This window comes from Chiloscyllium plagiosum, chromosome 10 (assembly GCF_004010195.1).
Source record: "Chiloscyllium plagiosum isolate BGI_BamShark_2017 chromosome 10, ASM401019v2, whole genome shotgun sequence".
NCBI classification, from domain to species: domain Eukaryota; kingdom Metazoa; phylum Chordata; class Chondrichthyes; order Orectolobiformes; family Hemiscylliidae; genus Chiloscyllium; species Chiloscyllium plagiosum.
The window spans coordinates 47,333,991-47,352,661 of NC_057719.1; the positions used below are offsets into that span (position 1 = coordinate 47,333,991).

General features: G+C 40.7%; 1 protein-coding gene across 1 annotated transcript in view; it reads left to right on the plus strand.

Moving 5' to 3' along the window:
* The first annotated feature begins 288 nt into the window (after positions 1 to 288).
* Positions 289 to 18,671, plus strand: part of cgrrf1 (cell growth regulator with ring finger domain 1) — a 33,080-nt gene continuing 14,697 nt past the window's right edge. The window contains exons 1-4 of the mRNA XM_043697688.1: positions 289 to 700; positions 796 to 935; positions 16,558 to 16,735; positions 18,318 to 18,465. Coding sequence (XP_043553623.1) covers positions 597 to 700; positions 796 to 935; positions 16,558 to 16,735; positions 18,318 to 18,465 — 570 coding nt within the window. The 5' untranslated portion in view covers positions 289 to 596. The remainder of the gene's footprint in view (positions 701 to 795; positions 936 to 16,557; positions 16,736 to 18,317; positions 18,466 to 18,671) is intronic.

Sequence of the window (18,671 nt, forward strand, 5' to 3'; positions counted from 1 at the left end):
CATTCTCGAAATAACTTAAGTCACCTGCCCTGCCTTATTTCACCAGAGTAGGTAAACTTTTATAGCTTCTCTAGTAGGTCCATCCACATACTGAATCAGAAAATTTTCTTGCACACACTTAACAAATTCCTCTCCATCTAAATCCTTTAGCACTATGGCAGTCCCAGTTTATGTTTGGAAATTTAAAATCCCCAACCATAACAAACCTATTAATCTTACTGATAACTGAAATCTCCTTCGAAATTTATTTCTTTGTCACCTTTCTAAAAACAAAACCTTAAGTTATCTCGGGAATGTGACTTGAAAGAAGTCCTTGGATTTGCATATTAATGAATTGAAAGCTGCAACCCTGCGCCTGGGTTGCCCCTGTTCTGTGATCCTGGCTCGAGTACGCTTTGACCCCACAGCCCGACCAAGAGACCAGGGAACCATTTCGGTTGGACTCGAGGCCTAGTCCCTGGGGTCCTCGGGGTTTGAAATGCAGTTGCCGCCGTCGCGCTGGGCGGAGCGGAGTGAAACGCGTTTGGTTGTTAGTGTCGCTTTGTGCTTGCCGTCGGGAGCCGGGGTGTTTGGGGCGGGTGGTTGTTGGGAGGCTGATGGCTGCGGTCTTCCTGGTGATGTTGTATGAATATTCACCGCTCTTCTACATAACCCTCATCTTCCTCTGCTTCTTTGTAACCACTGCCGTCATCTTGGGATGGTAAGTGTCGCAGATAAGGTGCCCCGCAAATAAAAATGTTGCCGGATCTGGAGTCTTGATAACGATGAAGACGTTCACTTTATTCCCCAAAACAGGTTTGTTTGGGATATTCCTGTAATAATCCGGAATTCGGAGGAGACCGAGTCCGGGACCAGGGTGCAGAGAAAACGTATGGTGCAGGTGAAAAACCCGTTCGCGTTGGAAGTTTTGAACCCCGGTGCTGCATCAGTTATCGGTAATTACTTTGTTATTTTAAATGGTTCCTCTGTGTGTAACTGCAAGAAACATGGTTCAGAGGGTTCAAATATTGGCCCTTAACTAACCAGAGCCACTGTTAATACCCACTTTGAGTGATTGTGAGTGAGCAGCGGATGATACTCAGGCATGCACTTCTCATTCTTAAAGCTGTTTAAAAAAAGAAACATCCCATCTACTATGTCAGGTCTGATGAAGAGTCATCTAAACTCGAAACGTTAGCTTGCTGTCTCTCCACGGATGCTGTTATTTCCAGCATTTTTTTTTGTTTTCATCTCATCTATTGTGTCCAACTGTTAATCTCTGTTATTGGAACGCCTACCAATGAATCTACTTTTTACATGTTGTTTCCCAACTCTGTTTCTGCCAGAAAGTAGTTTACGGCAGTTTGGATTTCGTTCGAAAATAGTAATTTGGTCAGCTAAAGTCTTAAGATCTCTCTCTCCATCTGACCTCCCCGCTCCTCCCCCATCACTGTTATTGTTTACCTTCAGACTAGTCCAGAACTATTTAGGGCAATGTGCAGTTGACAGGTTTGCAACAGCATGTTGATATCATGACACCCTGATTTCAAACTTAGTGTGGGTGAAGTTTTTGGAATGTTTTATTGGTTCATAAAATATTCAGTAGTTTGTAGTGAAGAGGTATGGCATGAGTTCTGATTTTCAGAGAATATGGGCCTCAATTAGCAGAAATGCTCATTTGGTAGTCTCCCAATAGTCATAGAATAAGTTAAGTCCTGAGTGGTTTAAAGTCTGAGGTAGAAGGCTGCGGAAGGGGAGCTTAAGGAACCCATAATAATAAATAAATGATGTTATGTTAGCTGTTTGTTTAAAAGTCTCAGCTGCAGCTTGCCCATTGAACAAGGAAACTCGAAATGGAAGCAGGGTGACTTCACAGGTTTGAGTAACTGGAAGATAATTGTTGGGAGTAAAAAGTTTTAACCTTTGTTTATGATATTTATTAATAAATTTGAAATGTTTGTATAGTGTAAACAGGGTTCTTGTGTAATAAACTTTGTTAAAAATGTGTTGCTGGAAAAGCGCAGCAGGTTAGGCAGCATCCAAGGAGCAGGAGAATCGGCGTTTCGGGCATGAGCCCTTCCTCAGGCTCATGCCCGAAACGTCGATTCTCCTGCTCCTTGCATGCTGCCTGACCTGCTGCGCTTTTCCAGCAACACATTTTCAGCTCTGATCTCCAGCATCTGCAGTCCTCACTTTCTCCTAATAAACTTTGTTCTTTTGTTAAAAGTACATTGGCAGCATCTTGTGAGTATGTTCAATGGCTGACTGTTAAGAGCAACAAATTGTAACAGTAGAACTAAAGTAAAAGTAAAAACTAAAATAAAAACCAGGTTTCACTCTGGAATCTGACTTGTCTAGAATTACTATTGCCTTGGATCATGACACATTTTGGTAGTTTGTAACAAATATTCAGTAGCGTAGCATGATAATTGTAATACAAGAGAAAATAATTGACTTTGAACCTGTTGTTTCTGAAAATCTCCACTGGAATTATCTTCGCCTCATATCTGGGTATGTTGTGAACTAACAATCACATTATCATTGAATACAGTTGTTAGGAGTTGTTATGCAGTCACCAAGTTTTTTTTTGACAGGTTTATTTTGGTGGAAGTTTATTAGTGTGTGCTGCTTTTTTAAGAACCTTCATTCAAATGATTGACTTAAAACTTGTCATCGCTGGTTAATAAATTATTTCAAAGGTGAACTAGATGGACCTTGATCGAGCAGTTTGCCTCAATTCCTGCACTCGTATTTAAAGTAATTCCTGTGTGTGTCTTAATCATGAGAGATATCTGAATCTATTGGTCCTGTATTTCATGGGTAAAAATTGTTTGGGCATTTTTCATTCCTACTCTACCATTCAATCATTGACTACTGATAAACCAATACGTCAAATCCCAACCATAACTGGGCTACAATGACCTCTTGTGTTTGTTCTATTTGATTTATATTTCTCCTTTCTACCTCCTTTTTCTGTTTTTGCCAATGTGTCTTTCAACCTGCTGTCTTTCTTGCATACTCTTTATTTCTGTTATGTCTAATTTGTCTCCAAATCACCATTTTTGTTCGATATTTTACTTTCTGCATTCATTTTTCATTGGTCAAGGAGATCAACTGTTTGACACAATATGATACAATGTAGCACAGGAACAGGTGCTTCGGCCCACCAAGCCTGAACCAATTCTAATCCTTATTTAGACCCACTACTTATTGCCCATGTGCAGTTTCTACCCCTCCACACACCTCTTGTTCATGTGCCTTTCAAGATAGGTCTTAAAACATTGCTGATGTGCCTGCTATCACCACCTCCGCTGGCAGTGTGTTACAGGCATCCACCACTATCTGTGTGAAAATCTTTCCACACTTCTCCCTTAAATTTTCCCCCTCTCACCTTGAGCCTGTATCTTCTTGAAGTTTACCTTTCCACCCTGGGAAAAATAAACCTCTGAATATCCATCCTACCTATGCATCTCATTTTGTAGACTTCTATCAGGTTGTCTCCTCAGCCTTCATTTTCCAATGAAAACAATCCGAGTTAATCCAACCTCTCCTCGTGACTAGAACCCTTTAGACTAGGCAACATCCTAGTAAACCTCATCTGCACACTCTGCAAAGCATCCATGTCCTTCTATTAGTGTGGTGACCAGAACTGCACATAATATTCTAAATGTTGCCTATCTAAAGTTTTGTACAGCTGTAACATAACTTGCTAACTTTTACATTCAGTTCCCCGCCAAATGATGGCCAGCATGCTGTATGCCTTCTTGACCACCTTAGTCACTTGTGTTCGCACCTTTTGGGGATCTGTGGACCTGTATGCCCAGATCCCTCTATATGTCGAAATGTTCATGCATTCTCAGATATACCATTCATATTGCTGTACCGTTAATGCTTCAGTGATCTAGCAATTTTCAGTGTAAATTTAAACCAATTTCTACAGAGGTGTAGCAAAACTAGTTAACATGGTTCACCACGAAATATGACATTATAGCAATTTCTTACTGTAGGATAAATTTTAGGCATGACCTTACACAGTCCTCAAATTGTAGTGCAACTGCAATAAAATTTAACTAATTTGAGGCTCCCTACTCAGCATGATTTTTGTTATCAAGTCATCACTTGAAAGTCGATTTTGGGCTTGTAAACGTGAATTAGGTTCATTGTCCTTTTAAGTATGAAAATGGTTGTCTGTTGAATCTCAGTGCTCAGCAGTTCTCTATAATGATGGCCAATGCATAAACATTTTGTCCTTGCCTCCTTTGGCATCTAAGGGTTCATGTACTATTTGGACAACACAATTTTTTTCAGCCTTTGATACGTCTAATATACCTTATTTAGTGATACATCAGATAATATCAATTTAATATTTAACTTACTTTGCTTTTATTTTTACCTTTGTATATTTTCACTTTCTAACTTCTCTCATTTCTTTGTGATATTGGAAGAGTTTTTCTGGAGCATGTGTAATGTTCTTAGCTTCCTTAATCTGAAGTCTTTGCTGCTTTCATAACACTTCTCACCAACTTTCGTAAATTCATGTATACTTTTCAAATTGCTCCTACCTTACTAGATTTCGAATTATTTTCTTTATATTTCACGCTTTTAATCGACATTTTCATTCAGTTTGAAGAATCTATATGTTGAACTTATTTATTTTTATTGTACACTTATTGTATTCATGGATGAGACCTTCAGAGAGTACCCTCCTCATTCATTTTGATTTCTCTGCAGCCTTTGACTAGGTTGATCACAACATACTGCTCAATCAGATCTTCTCTGTTGTTAGAGATTGGAAATGTCTTTGTGTAATTCTATTGTCACTAATCCAATCATAGTCAGAAAGATGCCTGCAATGTCCCTTTGCATTGTTGCGTTGGATCACAAAGTGGCCGAGTAGAGGCTGATCGCTGAGTTTGGTAGCCATGGGGATGGCCTTAACCAGGACCTTGGGTCCATGTCACACTACAGGTGACCCCATTGCACTCTGCGCTCTCGTTCTCACACACACACGCACATAACTTCTCTCATACTCAAGCTTTCTCTCATACGCTCACACGTACTCACCCACACAAGAAACTCTCACGGACTTATACCCTTTTACACTCAGACGCATACACGTACACACTCTCACAGGCACTCATTTTCCCCCCCCTCCCATCACAAGTTTGTGAGGTGAATTTGTACTTGCAGAATTACATTTTATTTTGCTCAAAAACTGCATGAATCCATGTAAGATTCTGTAGATCCGTTTTTTAGATTAGAATCAGTCTGAACATTGGGACACAGACAGCCTTATACCTTCAATACATTATCTGGGCTGACATGGCACCAATTGTTAAAGTTCACTTGAGAATGTAACTTTAAAAAAAGTTCTGGGATTTACATATGAAAGAAATGACACCAACATGGTCATTCCAAAAGATAAAAGACTTGAAAAACATCTGGACTGTTTGTTAATATAATTTCAGTTACATCACACTGTAAACTTTTGCTGTAAATTCTGTGTCTTACGATCTTATACTCAACAACCACCTGATGAAGGAGCAGCACTCCGAAAGCCAGTGCTTCCAAATAAACCTGTTGGACTATAACCTGGCATTGTGTGAATTTTTAACTTTGTACACCTCAGTCCAATACTGGCACCTCCAAATCTTTCTGGTCCTGCACTGTTGCCTTTAGAGCCCTCCAAAAATCTATCCTTGGGAGTTTCCTATTACTCATGCATGTTGTCACTCTACAGCAATGTCTCATGACAAGGTGTCACATTCTACACAGAGTCATAGAGATGTACAGCACGGAACAGACCCTTCGACCAGATATCCCAACTTAATCTAGTCCCACATGCCAGCACCTGGCCCATATCCATCCAAGTACTTCCTATTCATATACCAATCCAGATGCCTTTTAAATGTTGCAATTGTACTAGCCTCCACCACTTTCTCTGGCAGCTCATTCCATACATGTACCACCCGCTGTGTGACAAAGTTGCCCCTTAGGTCTCTTTTATATCTTCCCCTCACCGTAAAACTATGTCCTCTAGTTTTTTCCCCACCCCATCAATGCCCGTCATGATTTTATAAACCTCCAGAAGGTGCCCCCTCAGCCTCTGACGCTCCAGGGAAAACAGACCTAGCCTATTCAAACTCTCCCTATAGCTCAATTCTCTAACCCTGATAACATCCTTGTAAATGTTTTCTGAACCCTTTTCAAGTTTCACAACGTCCTTCCAATAGGAAGGCGATCAGAATTGCACACAGTATTCCAAAAGTGACCTAGCCAATGTCCTGTACAGCCGCAGCATGACCTCCCAACTCCTGTACTCGATACTCTGACCAATAAAGGAAAGCATACCAAATGCCGTCTTCACTATCCTATCTATCTGCAACTCCACTCACAAGGAGCTATGAATTTGCACTGCAAGGTCTCTTTGTTCAGCAACACTCCCTAGAACATTACCATTAAGCGTAAAAGTCCTGCTAAGATTTGCTTTCCCAAAATGCAGCATCTCTCATTTATCCAAATACATGTACATCCTGTCCCTCAGGATTCCCTCCAACAACATGCCCACCACCGACGTCAGGCTCACTGGTCTATAGTTCCCTTGCTTGTACTTACCACCTTTCTTAAACAGTGGCATCACATTAGCCAACTTCCAGTCTTCCGACACCTCACCTGTGACTATAGATAGAGTCATAGAGATGTACAGCATGGAAACAGACCCTTCGGTCCAACCTGTCCATGCCGACCAGATATCCCAACCCAATCTAGTCCCACCTGCCAGCACCCGGTCCATATCCCTCCAAATCCTTCCTATTCATATACCCATCCAAATGTCTCTTAATGTTGCAATTTGTGGTGAAACGGTTAAAAATTATGTCCCAATACATGTGTGAATCTAACCGGAATGGAGGTGTTGCTTAGTCCCGTGTGAATCTTATTACACACCTCCCCGTGTGAATCTTCTTATCTGTATGTAACCAGAATGGAATGTGTTTTTTAGCCTTGCTCTGCTGTTCACATGAATGTTTATATCTGGAAAAGAGTATATCAGCTGGAAAAGTCTCCAGTTCGGAGAGTCTGCTCCGGGGTTACGTTTAACCGCCGAGCGTGGGTTGTTGGCAACCGCTCTACGAGAACTGACGGCTCCCAGTTCCGGGAACATGTAGAGTGAGTATAAGCCAGACCCGTTCTGGCGACGCTGCGGGGAATAAAATGCCCATATTCTAGCAGACTCGCCTCTTGGTCATTTGTTCTGTGTCAGACTACTCTCCTACGAACCTGACCTTGAGAATTTTTAAAAACATTTGGCGTAGTCGAGCAGGATCAATCGCAATTGAGGAGAGATTTTGATACAGAACAATGTTTTGGAAAAAGACTAAGAAACCAGAAGAACAAACTGTGGAGGTCCCGACCGTCCCGGGATGGCATGGATGTGGGCATGTACGTGGCAGTTTGTTTGAGAAAGGATCCCAGTCCTGCCGAAGAACCCCTTGCCTGGGGTACAGCGGAGGATGTGGGCATGTCCAAAAAACTGAAGCGGAGTTAACAGAATTGAATGGGATTGAACTGAACTGAACTGAGTGGAACTGAAGTGAATCAAATTGAACGGAACAAAATGGAACTGAGCTAAATTGAATTGAAATGGACGGAACTGAATTGAACACAATTGAATTGAACTGAACAGACCTGAACTGAGCTGAATTGAACTACACTGAATTGACTGAACTGAAATTAACTGAAACGAATTGCATAATGTAACACATGTATTGGGCCAAGCAGTGGAATGTGGTGAAACAGTTAAAAATTATGTCCCAATACATGTGTGAATCATAATGTAACACATGTATTGGGCCAAGCAGTGGAATGTGGTGAAACAGTTAAAAATTATGTCCCAATACATGTGTGAATCATAATGTAACACATGTATTGGGCCAAGCAGTGGAATGTGGTGAAACAGTTAAAAATTATGTCCCAATACATGTGTGAATCATAATGTAACACATGTATTGGGCCAAGCAGTGGAATGTGGTGAAACAGTTAAAAATTATGTCCCAATACATGTGTGAATCATAATGTAACACATGTATTGGGCCAAGCAGTGGAATGTGGTGAAACAGTTAAAAATTATGTCCCAATACATGTGTGAATCATAATGTAACACATGTATTGGGCCAAGCAGTGGAATGTGGTGAAACGGTTAAAAATTATGTCCCAATACATGTGTGAATCATAATGTAACACATGTATTGGGCCAAGCAGTGGAATGTGGTGAAACGGTTAAAAATTATGTCCCAATACATGTGTGAATCATAATGTAACACATGTATTGGGCCAAGCAGTGGAATGTGGTGAAAGGGTTAAAATTATGTCCCAATACATGTGTGAATCTAACCGGAATGGAGGTGTTGCTAAGTCCCGTGTGAATCTTATTACACACCTCCCCGTGTGAATCTTCTTATCTGTATGTAACCAGAATGGAATGTGTTTTTTAGCCTTGCTCTGCTGTTCACATGAATGTTTATATCTGGAAAAGAATAAAAAGCTGGAAAAGTCTCCAGTTCGGTGAGTCTGCCCCGGGGTTACGTTTAACCGCCGAGCGTGGGTTGTTGGCAACCGCTCTACGAGAACTGACGGCTCCCAGTTCCGGTAACATGTAGAGTGAGTATAAGCCAGACCCGTTGTAAGTATGAGACCAGGTTGTGGCGACGCTGCGGGGAATAAAATACCCATATTCTAGCAGACTCGCCTCTTGGTCATTTGTTCTGTGTCAGACTACTCTCCTACGAACCTGACCTTGAGAATTTTCTAAAACATTTGGCGCTGCGAGCAGGGTCAATCGCAATTGAGGAGAGATTTTGATACAGAACAATGTTTTGGAAAAAGACTAAGAAACCAGAAGAACAAACTGTGGAGGTCCCGACCGTCCCGGGATGGCATGGATGTGGGCATGTACGTGGCAGTTTGTTTGAGAAATGGTGGGGGGCGACCGGAGGAACCCCAGGGTCGCTGCTGTCCACCCTTGAGAGGATCCCAGTCCTGCCGAAGAACCCCTTGCCTGGGGTACAGCGGAGGATGTGGGCATGTCCAAAAAGCTGAAGCGGAGTTAACAGAATTGAATGGGATTGAACTGAACTGAACTGAGTGGAACTGAAGTGAATCAAATTGAACGGAACAAAATGGAACTGAGCTAAATTGAATTGAAATGGACGGAACTGAATTGAACACAATTGAATTGAACTGAACAGACCTGAACTGAGCTGAATTGAACTACACTGAATTGACTGAACTGAAATTAACTGAAACGAATTGAACTGAATCAAGCATAATGTAACACATGTATTGGGCCAAGCAGTGGAATGTGGTGAAACGGTTAAAAATTATGTCCCAATACATGTGTGAATCATAATGTAACACATGTATTGGGCCAAGCAGTGGAATGTGGTGAAACGGTTAAAAATTATGTCCCAATACATGTGTGAATCATAATGTAACACATGTATTGGGCCAAGCAGTGGAATGTGGTGAAACGGTTAAAAATTATGTCCCAATACATGTGTGAATCATAATGTAACACATGTATTGGGCCAAGCAGTGGAATGTGGTGAAACGGTTAAAAATTATGTCCCAATACATGTGTGAATCTAACCGGAATGGAGGTGTTGCTTAGTCCCGTGTGAATCTTATTACACACCTCCCCGTGTGAATCTTCTAATCTGTATGTAACCAGAATGGAATGTGTTTTTTAGCCTTGCTCTGCTGTTATTATCTGTATGTAACCAGAATGCTTTTTCTTAACCAAACCCTCAATTCCTTTAGTCATCCAGCATTCCCTATAGTTATCAGCCTTCCCTTTCACCCTGACAGGAATATACTTTCTCTGGACTTTTGTTATCTCATTTCTGAAGGCTTCCCATTTTCCAGCCATCCCTTTACCTGCGAACATCTGCCTCCAATCAACTTGATCCAAATATCTCAGCAAGCAGCCCAGCCATCACTTCTCGCGCTTCCCACAGAGTTCTAGGGTACACCTGATCAGGTCCTGGGGATTTATCCACCTTTTCCCATTTCAAGACATCCAGCTCTTCCTCCTCTGTAATGTGGCCATTTTACAAGATATCACCATGTATTTCCCCGCATTCTATATATTCCATGTCCTTCTCCACAGTAAACACGGATGCAAAATACTCGTTTAGTATCTTCCCCCATCTCCTGCGGCTCCACACAAAGGCCGCCTTGCTGATCTTTGAGGGGCCCTATTCTCTCCCTAGTTACCCTTTTGTTCTTAAATTATTTGTGAAAACCCTTTGGATTCTCCTTAACCCTATTTGTCAAAGCCATCTCATGTCCTATTTTTGCCCTCCTGATTTCCCTCTTAAGTATGCTCCTACTGCCTTTATACTCTTCTAAGGATTCACTCGATCTATCCTGTCTATACATGACATATGCTTCCTCCTTTTTCTTAACCAAACCCTCAATTCCTTTAGTCATCCAGCATTCCCCATATCTACCAGCCTTTCCTTTCACCCTGACAGGAATATACTTTCTCTGGGTTCTCGTTATCTCATTTCTGAAGGCTTCCCATTTTCCAGCCGTCCCTTTACCTGCAAACTTGTGTCCCCAATCAGGTGTTGAAAGTTATTGCTTAATACCATCAAAGTTGGCCTTTCTCAAATTTAGAACTTCAACTTTTAGATCTGGTCTATCCTTTTCCATCACTATTTTAAAACGAATAGAATTACGGTCGCTGGCCCCAAAGTGCTCCCCCACTGACACCTCAGTCACCTGTCCTGCCTTATTTCCCAAGAGTAGGTCAAGTTTTGCACCTTCTCTAGTAGATACATCCACATACTGAATCAGAAAATTTTCTTGTACAAATTCCTCTCCATCTAAACCCTTAACACTATGGCAGTCCCAGTCGGTGTTTGGAAAGTTAAAATCCCTTACCATAACTACCCTATTATTCTTACATTAGCTGAGATCTTCGGACAAGTTTGTTTCTCAATTTCCCTCTGACTATTAGGGGATCTATAATACAATCCCAATAAGGTGATCATCCCTTTCTTATTTCTCAGTTCCACCTAAATAACTTGCCTGGATTTATTTCCGGGAATATCCTTCCTCAGTATAGCTGTAATGCTGTCCCTTATAAAAAATGCCACTCCCCCTCCTCTCTTGCCTCCCTTTCTATCCTTCCTATAGCATTTGTATCCTGGAACATTAAGCTGCCAGTCCTGTCCATCCCTGAGCCATGTTTCTGTAATTAGTATAATTACTGTGGTATCCCCAATCCCATGTTCCTACCCATGCCCCGAGTTCATCTGCCTTCCCTGTTAGACCTCTTGCATTGAAATAAATGCAGTTAATTTATCAATCCTACCTTGTTCCCTGCTTTGTCCCTGCCTGCCCTGATTGTTTGACTCACTTCTGTTCGCAATTGTACCAGTCTCAGATTGATCTCTTTCCTCACTAGCTTGTTGGGTCCCACCTTACTAGTTTAAATCCTCCTGAGCAGCTCTAGCAAAGTTCCCTGCCAGCATATTAGTCCCCTTCCAATTTAGGTGCAATCCGTCCTTCTTGTACAGGTCACTTCTACCCCAAAAGAGATTCCAATGATCCAAAAACGTAAATCCTTCTCCCATACACCAGCTCCTCAGCCATGCATTCATTTGCCCTCTTCCTGCCCTCACTAGCTCATAGCACTGGGAATAATCCTGATATTACTACCCTTGAGGACCTCCTTTTTAAATTCCTGCCCAACTCTGTGTAGTCTCCCTTCAAAATCAATCTTTTCCCTTCCTATGTCATTGGTTCCAATGTGTACAATGACCTCTTGCTGGTCCCTCTCCCCCTTGAGAACATTCTGCACCCTCCCTGAGACATCCTTGATCCTGGCACCAGGGAAGCAACACACCATTCTGCTTTACCATTGCTGGCCACCAAAACGTCTATCTGTGCCCTGACTAGAGAATCCCCTAACACAATCGATTTCTTGGAACTCAATGTACCCCTTGTTGCATTAGAGCCAGTCTCAATACTAGAAACTTGGCTGTTCATGCTACGTTCCCCTGCGAATCCGCCCCCCCCCCCCCCCCGACATTTTCCAAAACGGCGTACTTTGAAATGGGGATAGCCACAGAAGACCCTGCATGAACTACCTACCTCTCTTACCTTTCCTGGAGTTTAACCCATTTTGTGACCGAATCTGCGACTTTTCCCCCTTCCTATAATGGCCATCCATCACATCCCCTTGCTCTTGTAAATTCCTCATTGCCTGTAACTGTCTCTCCAACTATCCATTCGATCTGATAGGATTCGCAACCAACGGCATTTATTGCAGATGTAATCCTCAGTAACCCATAAACTCTCCCTAAACTCCCACATCTGACAAGAAGAGCATATCACTCTACTAAGGGCCGTTTTTGCTTCTTTCAATCTACAGACCCAGAAAATAGCATTATCTTATTCCTCGACAAAACACTGCTCCAGGTTAAATTAATACTTATGGCTTATATTCTAAGTTTAATCAAGAGACGTATCTCAATAAAACATATAATCAAGAAAGAACCCACTCTACTCACTACTGCAGACTGACTGTAAGGCCACTTATAATATTCACTTATCTGTTTCTGTGCTGTGACCTGTCCCAAACAGGTTCCTCCAAGATTAGTTGTGAATTTCACTGTGTGGTGATGATTTCCAACTCTAGTCACCATCACTGCTGTCAATCTTTCTGCTCCCACTGCTGTCAGGCTGCTATTCTGACACAATCCCGGATGAACTTTTCTGTTGGTAAATGTTAGGCAGACCAAAGGAGCTGTCTTCAGTTCCAACCATTACTAAAGTTATTGCCTGGAGAATAAGATCTTAAGCAGAAGAGGAGAACATCAAACAAGTTCCTTCGAAGTAAACTTTTAGCTTTAAAACCGAGGTACGTAAATTTGTATCCTGTTCAAAACCAAAGCAGATGACTTATGGATGGAATTTAATTCCAAAATTAAGCTCGTCAGTGGGCTATCTTTTCTCTTTTTATTTTGACTTTAATGTCCTCTGACCAACTCTGCTTGCAGTGAAATGAGTCTGGAAAGTTTTCAAAATATCTACTACAATGGAAGCCACACAACAAAACAAAATTGCATTCAGCACTAACTGCAACTTTAACTCTGGGAATGGAAACAAATAGATGTGCTGTGTCAGTAATTGAAAACCCTCTTCTACTTCTGGATTAAGTGCATTGTTGGAATCCTACATAAGAAAAATAACCACAAGTCTAACTGTTGACATTGAAATTCTTCCTTACATCTTGGTGAGCATAAAAAACTATGGACGAGTTGGACCATTGACCCTATGACTATTTAGGAGAAAGTGAGGACTGCAGATCAGAGCTGAAAATGTGTTGCTGGAAAAGCACAGCAGGTCAGGCAGCATCCAAGGAGCAGGAGAGAGAAAGTGAGGACTGCAGCTGCTGGAGATCAGAGCTGAAAATGTGTTGCTGGAATATAAAATGCTAGAATATAAATTTTATTAAATATAAAATGTGTTGCTCTCCTGCTCCTATGACTATTTATTTTATTCTAATCTATCACCAGAATGAAATTGTATCAATTCAGTATCTGTTGTTTTGCTAATTGAACAATTATATTCTTAGTTTATATGGCTGCACTGGCAAAGAATTATCGAATTTTGTGAGATATATAATTAGATGCATATATTGCACTTTAGTTCTTCTTAGGCAGACCCTTGGGATTAAGGATGACTTTCTTCCACTTTGGTGTTGTGGATGTGAGGTGACTAAATAGCCCAATACTGGATGTCCACACCCTGCTGCAGATATGACCAGTAGTCTTTACTGAAGTGGGCGGGTGGGTGGGATGCTCAGGATTTCATATTCTCCTTCCATTGTTCGTGATTGCCCTCCATCTGGCCTGTTGGAGATGTTTGGCACATTCACAGAGACTTCACTTCTATCTAATGCTATTAAGGTTTAAATGTCTATAAGAAATGACTGTGTCAGTTGTGATTTTAATTTAACTGTTCATTATCTTACATCAAATTCAATCTCCTCCTTAATATAATGCACAAAATTTTCATTGCATCTTGAACACAACATGTGTAATAAATAGAAATCTAGGCATGTTATTTAAGACTATACCATTTCTCCGCAACTGTTGAGAAATGATGAGTTAACAATTCATTCATGACTTAAAAGGCAATGAAAAGGCTTCAATATTTGTGCAAGATTATCTTTAAAACTTTGATAAGATAGCTATATCTGCTCTTACTGGGTTATAGTTAGCATGGAAATTTGAGAAATGTCTGGTGAGGACCACATTAGGATTATTGATGATACCCCATAGATTTAATTGTATGCCAACACTTCTGATTAACATTTGAAAAATGGTTACTAGATTTTATATTGCGATGGATGGCCATCTGGTACAAAGAGAAGTGTATGTTTTCATGACTCAACACCTTCAAAGAAATTTGAAAGGGTTCAGAAAAGATTTACAAGGATGTTGCCAGGGTTGGAGGATCTGAGCTACAGGAAGAGGCTGAACAGGCTGGGGCTGTTTTCCCTGGAGCATCGGAGGCGAGGGGTGACCTTATAGAGGTTTACAAAATTATGAGGGGCATGGATAGGATAAATAGACAACGTCTTTTCCCTGGGGTTGGGGAGTCCAGAGCTAGAGGGCATAGGTTTAGGGTGAGAGGGGAAAGATATAAAAGAGACCTAAGGCGCAACCATTTCACGCAGAGGGTGATACGTGTATGGAATGAGCTACCAGATGGTGTGGTAGAGGCTGGTACAATTGCAACGTTTAAGAGGCATTTGGATGGGTATATGAATAGGAAGGGTTTGGAGGGATATGGGCTAGGTGCTGGCAGGTGGGACTAGATTGGGTTGGGATATCTGGTCGGCATGGATGGGTTGGACCGAGGGGTCTGTTTCCATGCTGTACACCTCTATGACTCTAAGAGGAGCCAAAAGCATGAGGGAAGGCTGGAGAAAGTATGTGTTCTGGAGTACAAGCGAGAGATATTGCAGGGTCAACACTTTACTGAGTTCCAAGCCTTGGTTGTGTTGCTTATGAAGTGTGAGAAAGTAATTGGAACAAATTGCCATTGACTTCTTGTGATTCTTGCCGAAAAGCTGGCTTGGGAGTTTTATCTCACATCTTCTGTGGAAAAGAGAGAAAACGCTGAAAATGCAGGTTCATCAAAGAGGTTAACATGCAATTAAAAGTTCTTGTGTGTTTGCTGTCTATTTTCAGAAGGTGTAGATAAATTGCTTGTACATTGCTTATTTGTTATTTGGTCAGATTACTTTTCAATTGTGGAATTTTTGCATTTCTAAAAGTAGTACTGTCTTTTCAAAAGTTTGGCAAGGAACATGTTCATTTTATAAAATTATTATTGTGCATTAGATGAGTAAATATGACCATACCAGCATTAAATCTCATTTTTACAACTAACCAGGGCATGGCCCTTGTTTGAAACGATACTCTATACTTACAATAAGTCTAACAGTGAAGGGCTAGACTCACAGTTTAACCAGAATTATACAATTTTTAATCACTTAATTTTTGGAGTTGTATGAATTTTTAAAGAATAATTACTGTAAAAAATCTCTCCCTGTGTTGACTATTTTAATATTACTTTGTTGAACTAACCAGCTTTTTATTGCTACCAGTTCTCACTTGCAAAACTTTGCTGTAAATTTATTTAATTTCCAAATCCTACTATTTTCTTAACCTATGGATGGGTATATGAATAGGAAGGGTTTAGAGGGATATGGGCCAAGTGCTGGCAAATGATACTAGGTTAGGTCAGGATATCTGGTCGGCATGGATGGGTTGGACTGAAGGGTCTGTTTCTGTGCTGTAAATCTCTGACTCTAAACAATGTAATTCTTAGACAGTAAATCATTACAACATAAGCACCAATTTACATGGCGCAACATAACTTTAAGACTTCAGAACTTTTGTGATGTCTATCTTTGTTTTGATGTGAGAGGCTTTTCTTGGGTTGGATAAGGAGATAAAAATCTTCAGTCACAGTCTCTGTGCCCAACACAGTCACAGCCAGTTTCTGGCTTTTTCTTTTAAATTTCCCTTATTCTGTAACATGAATACCTGCCTCACTTCCTTCAATCTCATTGAGAACTGTCACCACCTCCTTGTTCCTGTTGTATGTAAATCTATTTCTGCTGTATCAAGATATAGTGTTGTATTTTCAACATTGTTTGTTTTATATGAAAACAAGTTGAGAATGCAGTACCTTGTGGCCAATGTGAGTATATTGACTGACTGCAATGCACAGGAGATAATGGTGTAAGAATATGCTCAAGAAATATAGGAAGTTATTTTCACCTTGTTTCTCTTTCCATTATCACAATGTTCACTGCGTCTTTTACAAAATCAAATGAGCTTTCTGGACGGTGCTAACTTTATAAGTTTTGATGAAGAACATAATTTGTCAGTAACTACATTTCTAATGTACTTCTCAACAAGTTTGTCTGTGCTGAGAATACTTTGGATATAATTTGCTACGTCTGAAACCGTTTCTGCATTATCTTTGCAGGTGGAGTAAATCTCAAATCTCATTGCATAGAGAAATGCTTTCTGACAGTCTACTGGGGATGTAATGTTCATAAACTTCATGAAGGATTACAAAAACATATTTACAGCTTCAGAATCAAGGTGCCACAGAAACTGGAAGAAGCTATAGATAGACAATATCTCTATCAAGAGACATTTCTGTATCCTTTTTTTAAATTTCTGAACAAATCTGAGTCTTGTATACCTATCAAAGTTGTTAATAATGTTAACTCATTTCAAATGGCATACAAAAATAGCAATTAACTTGTGAGGCACCTTCAGGGTAGTGAAATGTCACAAGCATCATTTAATCAAGAGTGACACGGAGCCACATTCAGATATTAGTTTCTGGTTACCTGAAGTTTGATCAAAGAAGTAGGTTTTGAGGAGTGTCCTAAAGAAAGAAGATCGGGTAGAGAAGCAGAGAGGTGTTGGAAGAGCACCCAAACCTGGAGGTCCAGGCAACAGAGGATACTTTGGGATGTACAGTTGGTCAGAATTATATAAGTGCACATATCGTTGGGAGCTATGGAGCTGACACAGGTCACAGATCGGGAGAGAATACAGGAGTTATGAAGTCTTGCTTCAGTTGAAGTTAACTTCGACTTTGCCCGGAGTATTGTGTGTAGTTTCGGTCTCCTTACCGCAGCAAAAATGTTGCCACAGAGGGAATGCAATAAAGGTTGACCAGACTTTGTCCTGAGATGATGTGGCTGGCCTATGAAGGGGATTGGGTAAATTGGGCCTATGCTCTCCAGAGTTTTAAAGAATGGGAAATGATCTAATTGAAATCTACGAACTATTTCAAGGAATGGACAGTGCTAATGCAGGCAGGATTATTTCCTGGGAGGGGAGGAGGAGGAGGAGAAGGAGGAGGAGTTGGTGGACATTTTTATGGGGTATATCATTCAGGACCAAGACAAGGAGAGTGTTCTTTTCGCTCAAAGGGTGGTAGATCTTTAGGATTCTGTACACCAGGGCTATGGAAGCTCAGTCTTTGAATATTTGTAGAGTACAGGTTGATTTTTTAAAAAATCTTTATCAGTGGCATAAAGAGTTAGTGTGGGTATGTGGGCATTGAAGTATTTGATTACATTAAATAGCAGAGCAGGTTTGATAGCCTGAATGGCCTACTCTGTCCCCATATTCCTGAAATATAAACTATTAAAAACCTAAGTAATTATTAAACTGATCCCCAACTACATCTCCCTGAACTCTGACCAACATCCAAACCCCAGTAATCTCCACCTGGGGCTCAAATGCTGCAGGATTCAACACTCCCTAACATCTCCTGCCCACCCAATTTTCCCGAAGCACTCCTTCATTGGCACCCTAATCTCACATCTATCTAATGCCCTTTCTTGCCCTTTCACAAGAGCTGTCAAAGTTTGTCTGCGAGCTAGACATTTAAATCTCAGAATACAGCACAAACTGTGAGAAAGGGGACGTTGTTTACTGTTTCCTGACTCCTGTATTTTGCGGGATCTGTCAGACGTAAAATGCAACTCTGCATTTCTGAAGGATCCCTGACTGGAATCTTCTGTTGGAAATGCAGTGCTCTTTCTTTAAAAATTTCTTTTAAAAACAAACAGAGTGGCAACCACGCTCAGATTGGAAAATTCATCCTAAACTGTTTTCTTTAAAACAAACCGGAGATTCAAATAATTGTGAATTTGTCTTGCAACATTACAATTAGAACTGATAATATGTTTCAGAATTAATTTCTTTACCATATTGTACTAGCATTGAGAAACAGAGTGACAGTGAAAAATTCTCTCAGCTACCTAAATATTTAACAATAAAAGATTTTGGGAGTCTGCCTCGAACACGATATCCACTAGTAGCATTGTTAACATTAGCAGAAGAGGAAGACTGGGACATTTATGAAATTGTAAGTATATGAATTGATTTTTTAAAAAATAAAAATGGTTACATACCAATTTAAAAATACTTTATTTTTGACCGACTGTCTACCTCCTCAGCAGATGGCAACATATTCTGGGCTATTGTAACATTGCATTAGAGGCCTGTGATGCTATATGGAAGCAGTAACTGATCCCAGCCTTGTGTTAACAGACTATTCAACCCACAGTTTGG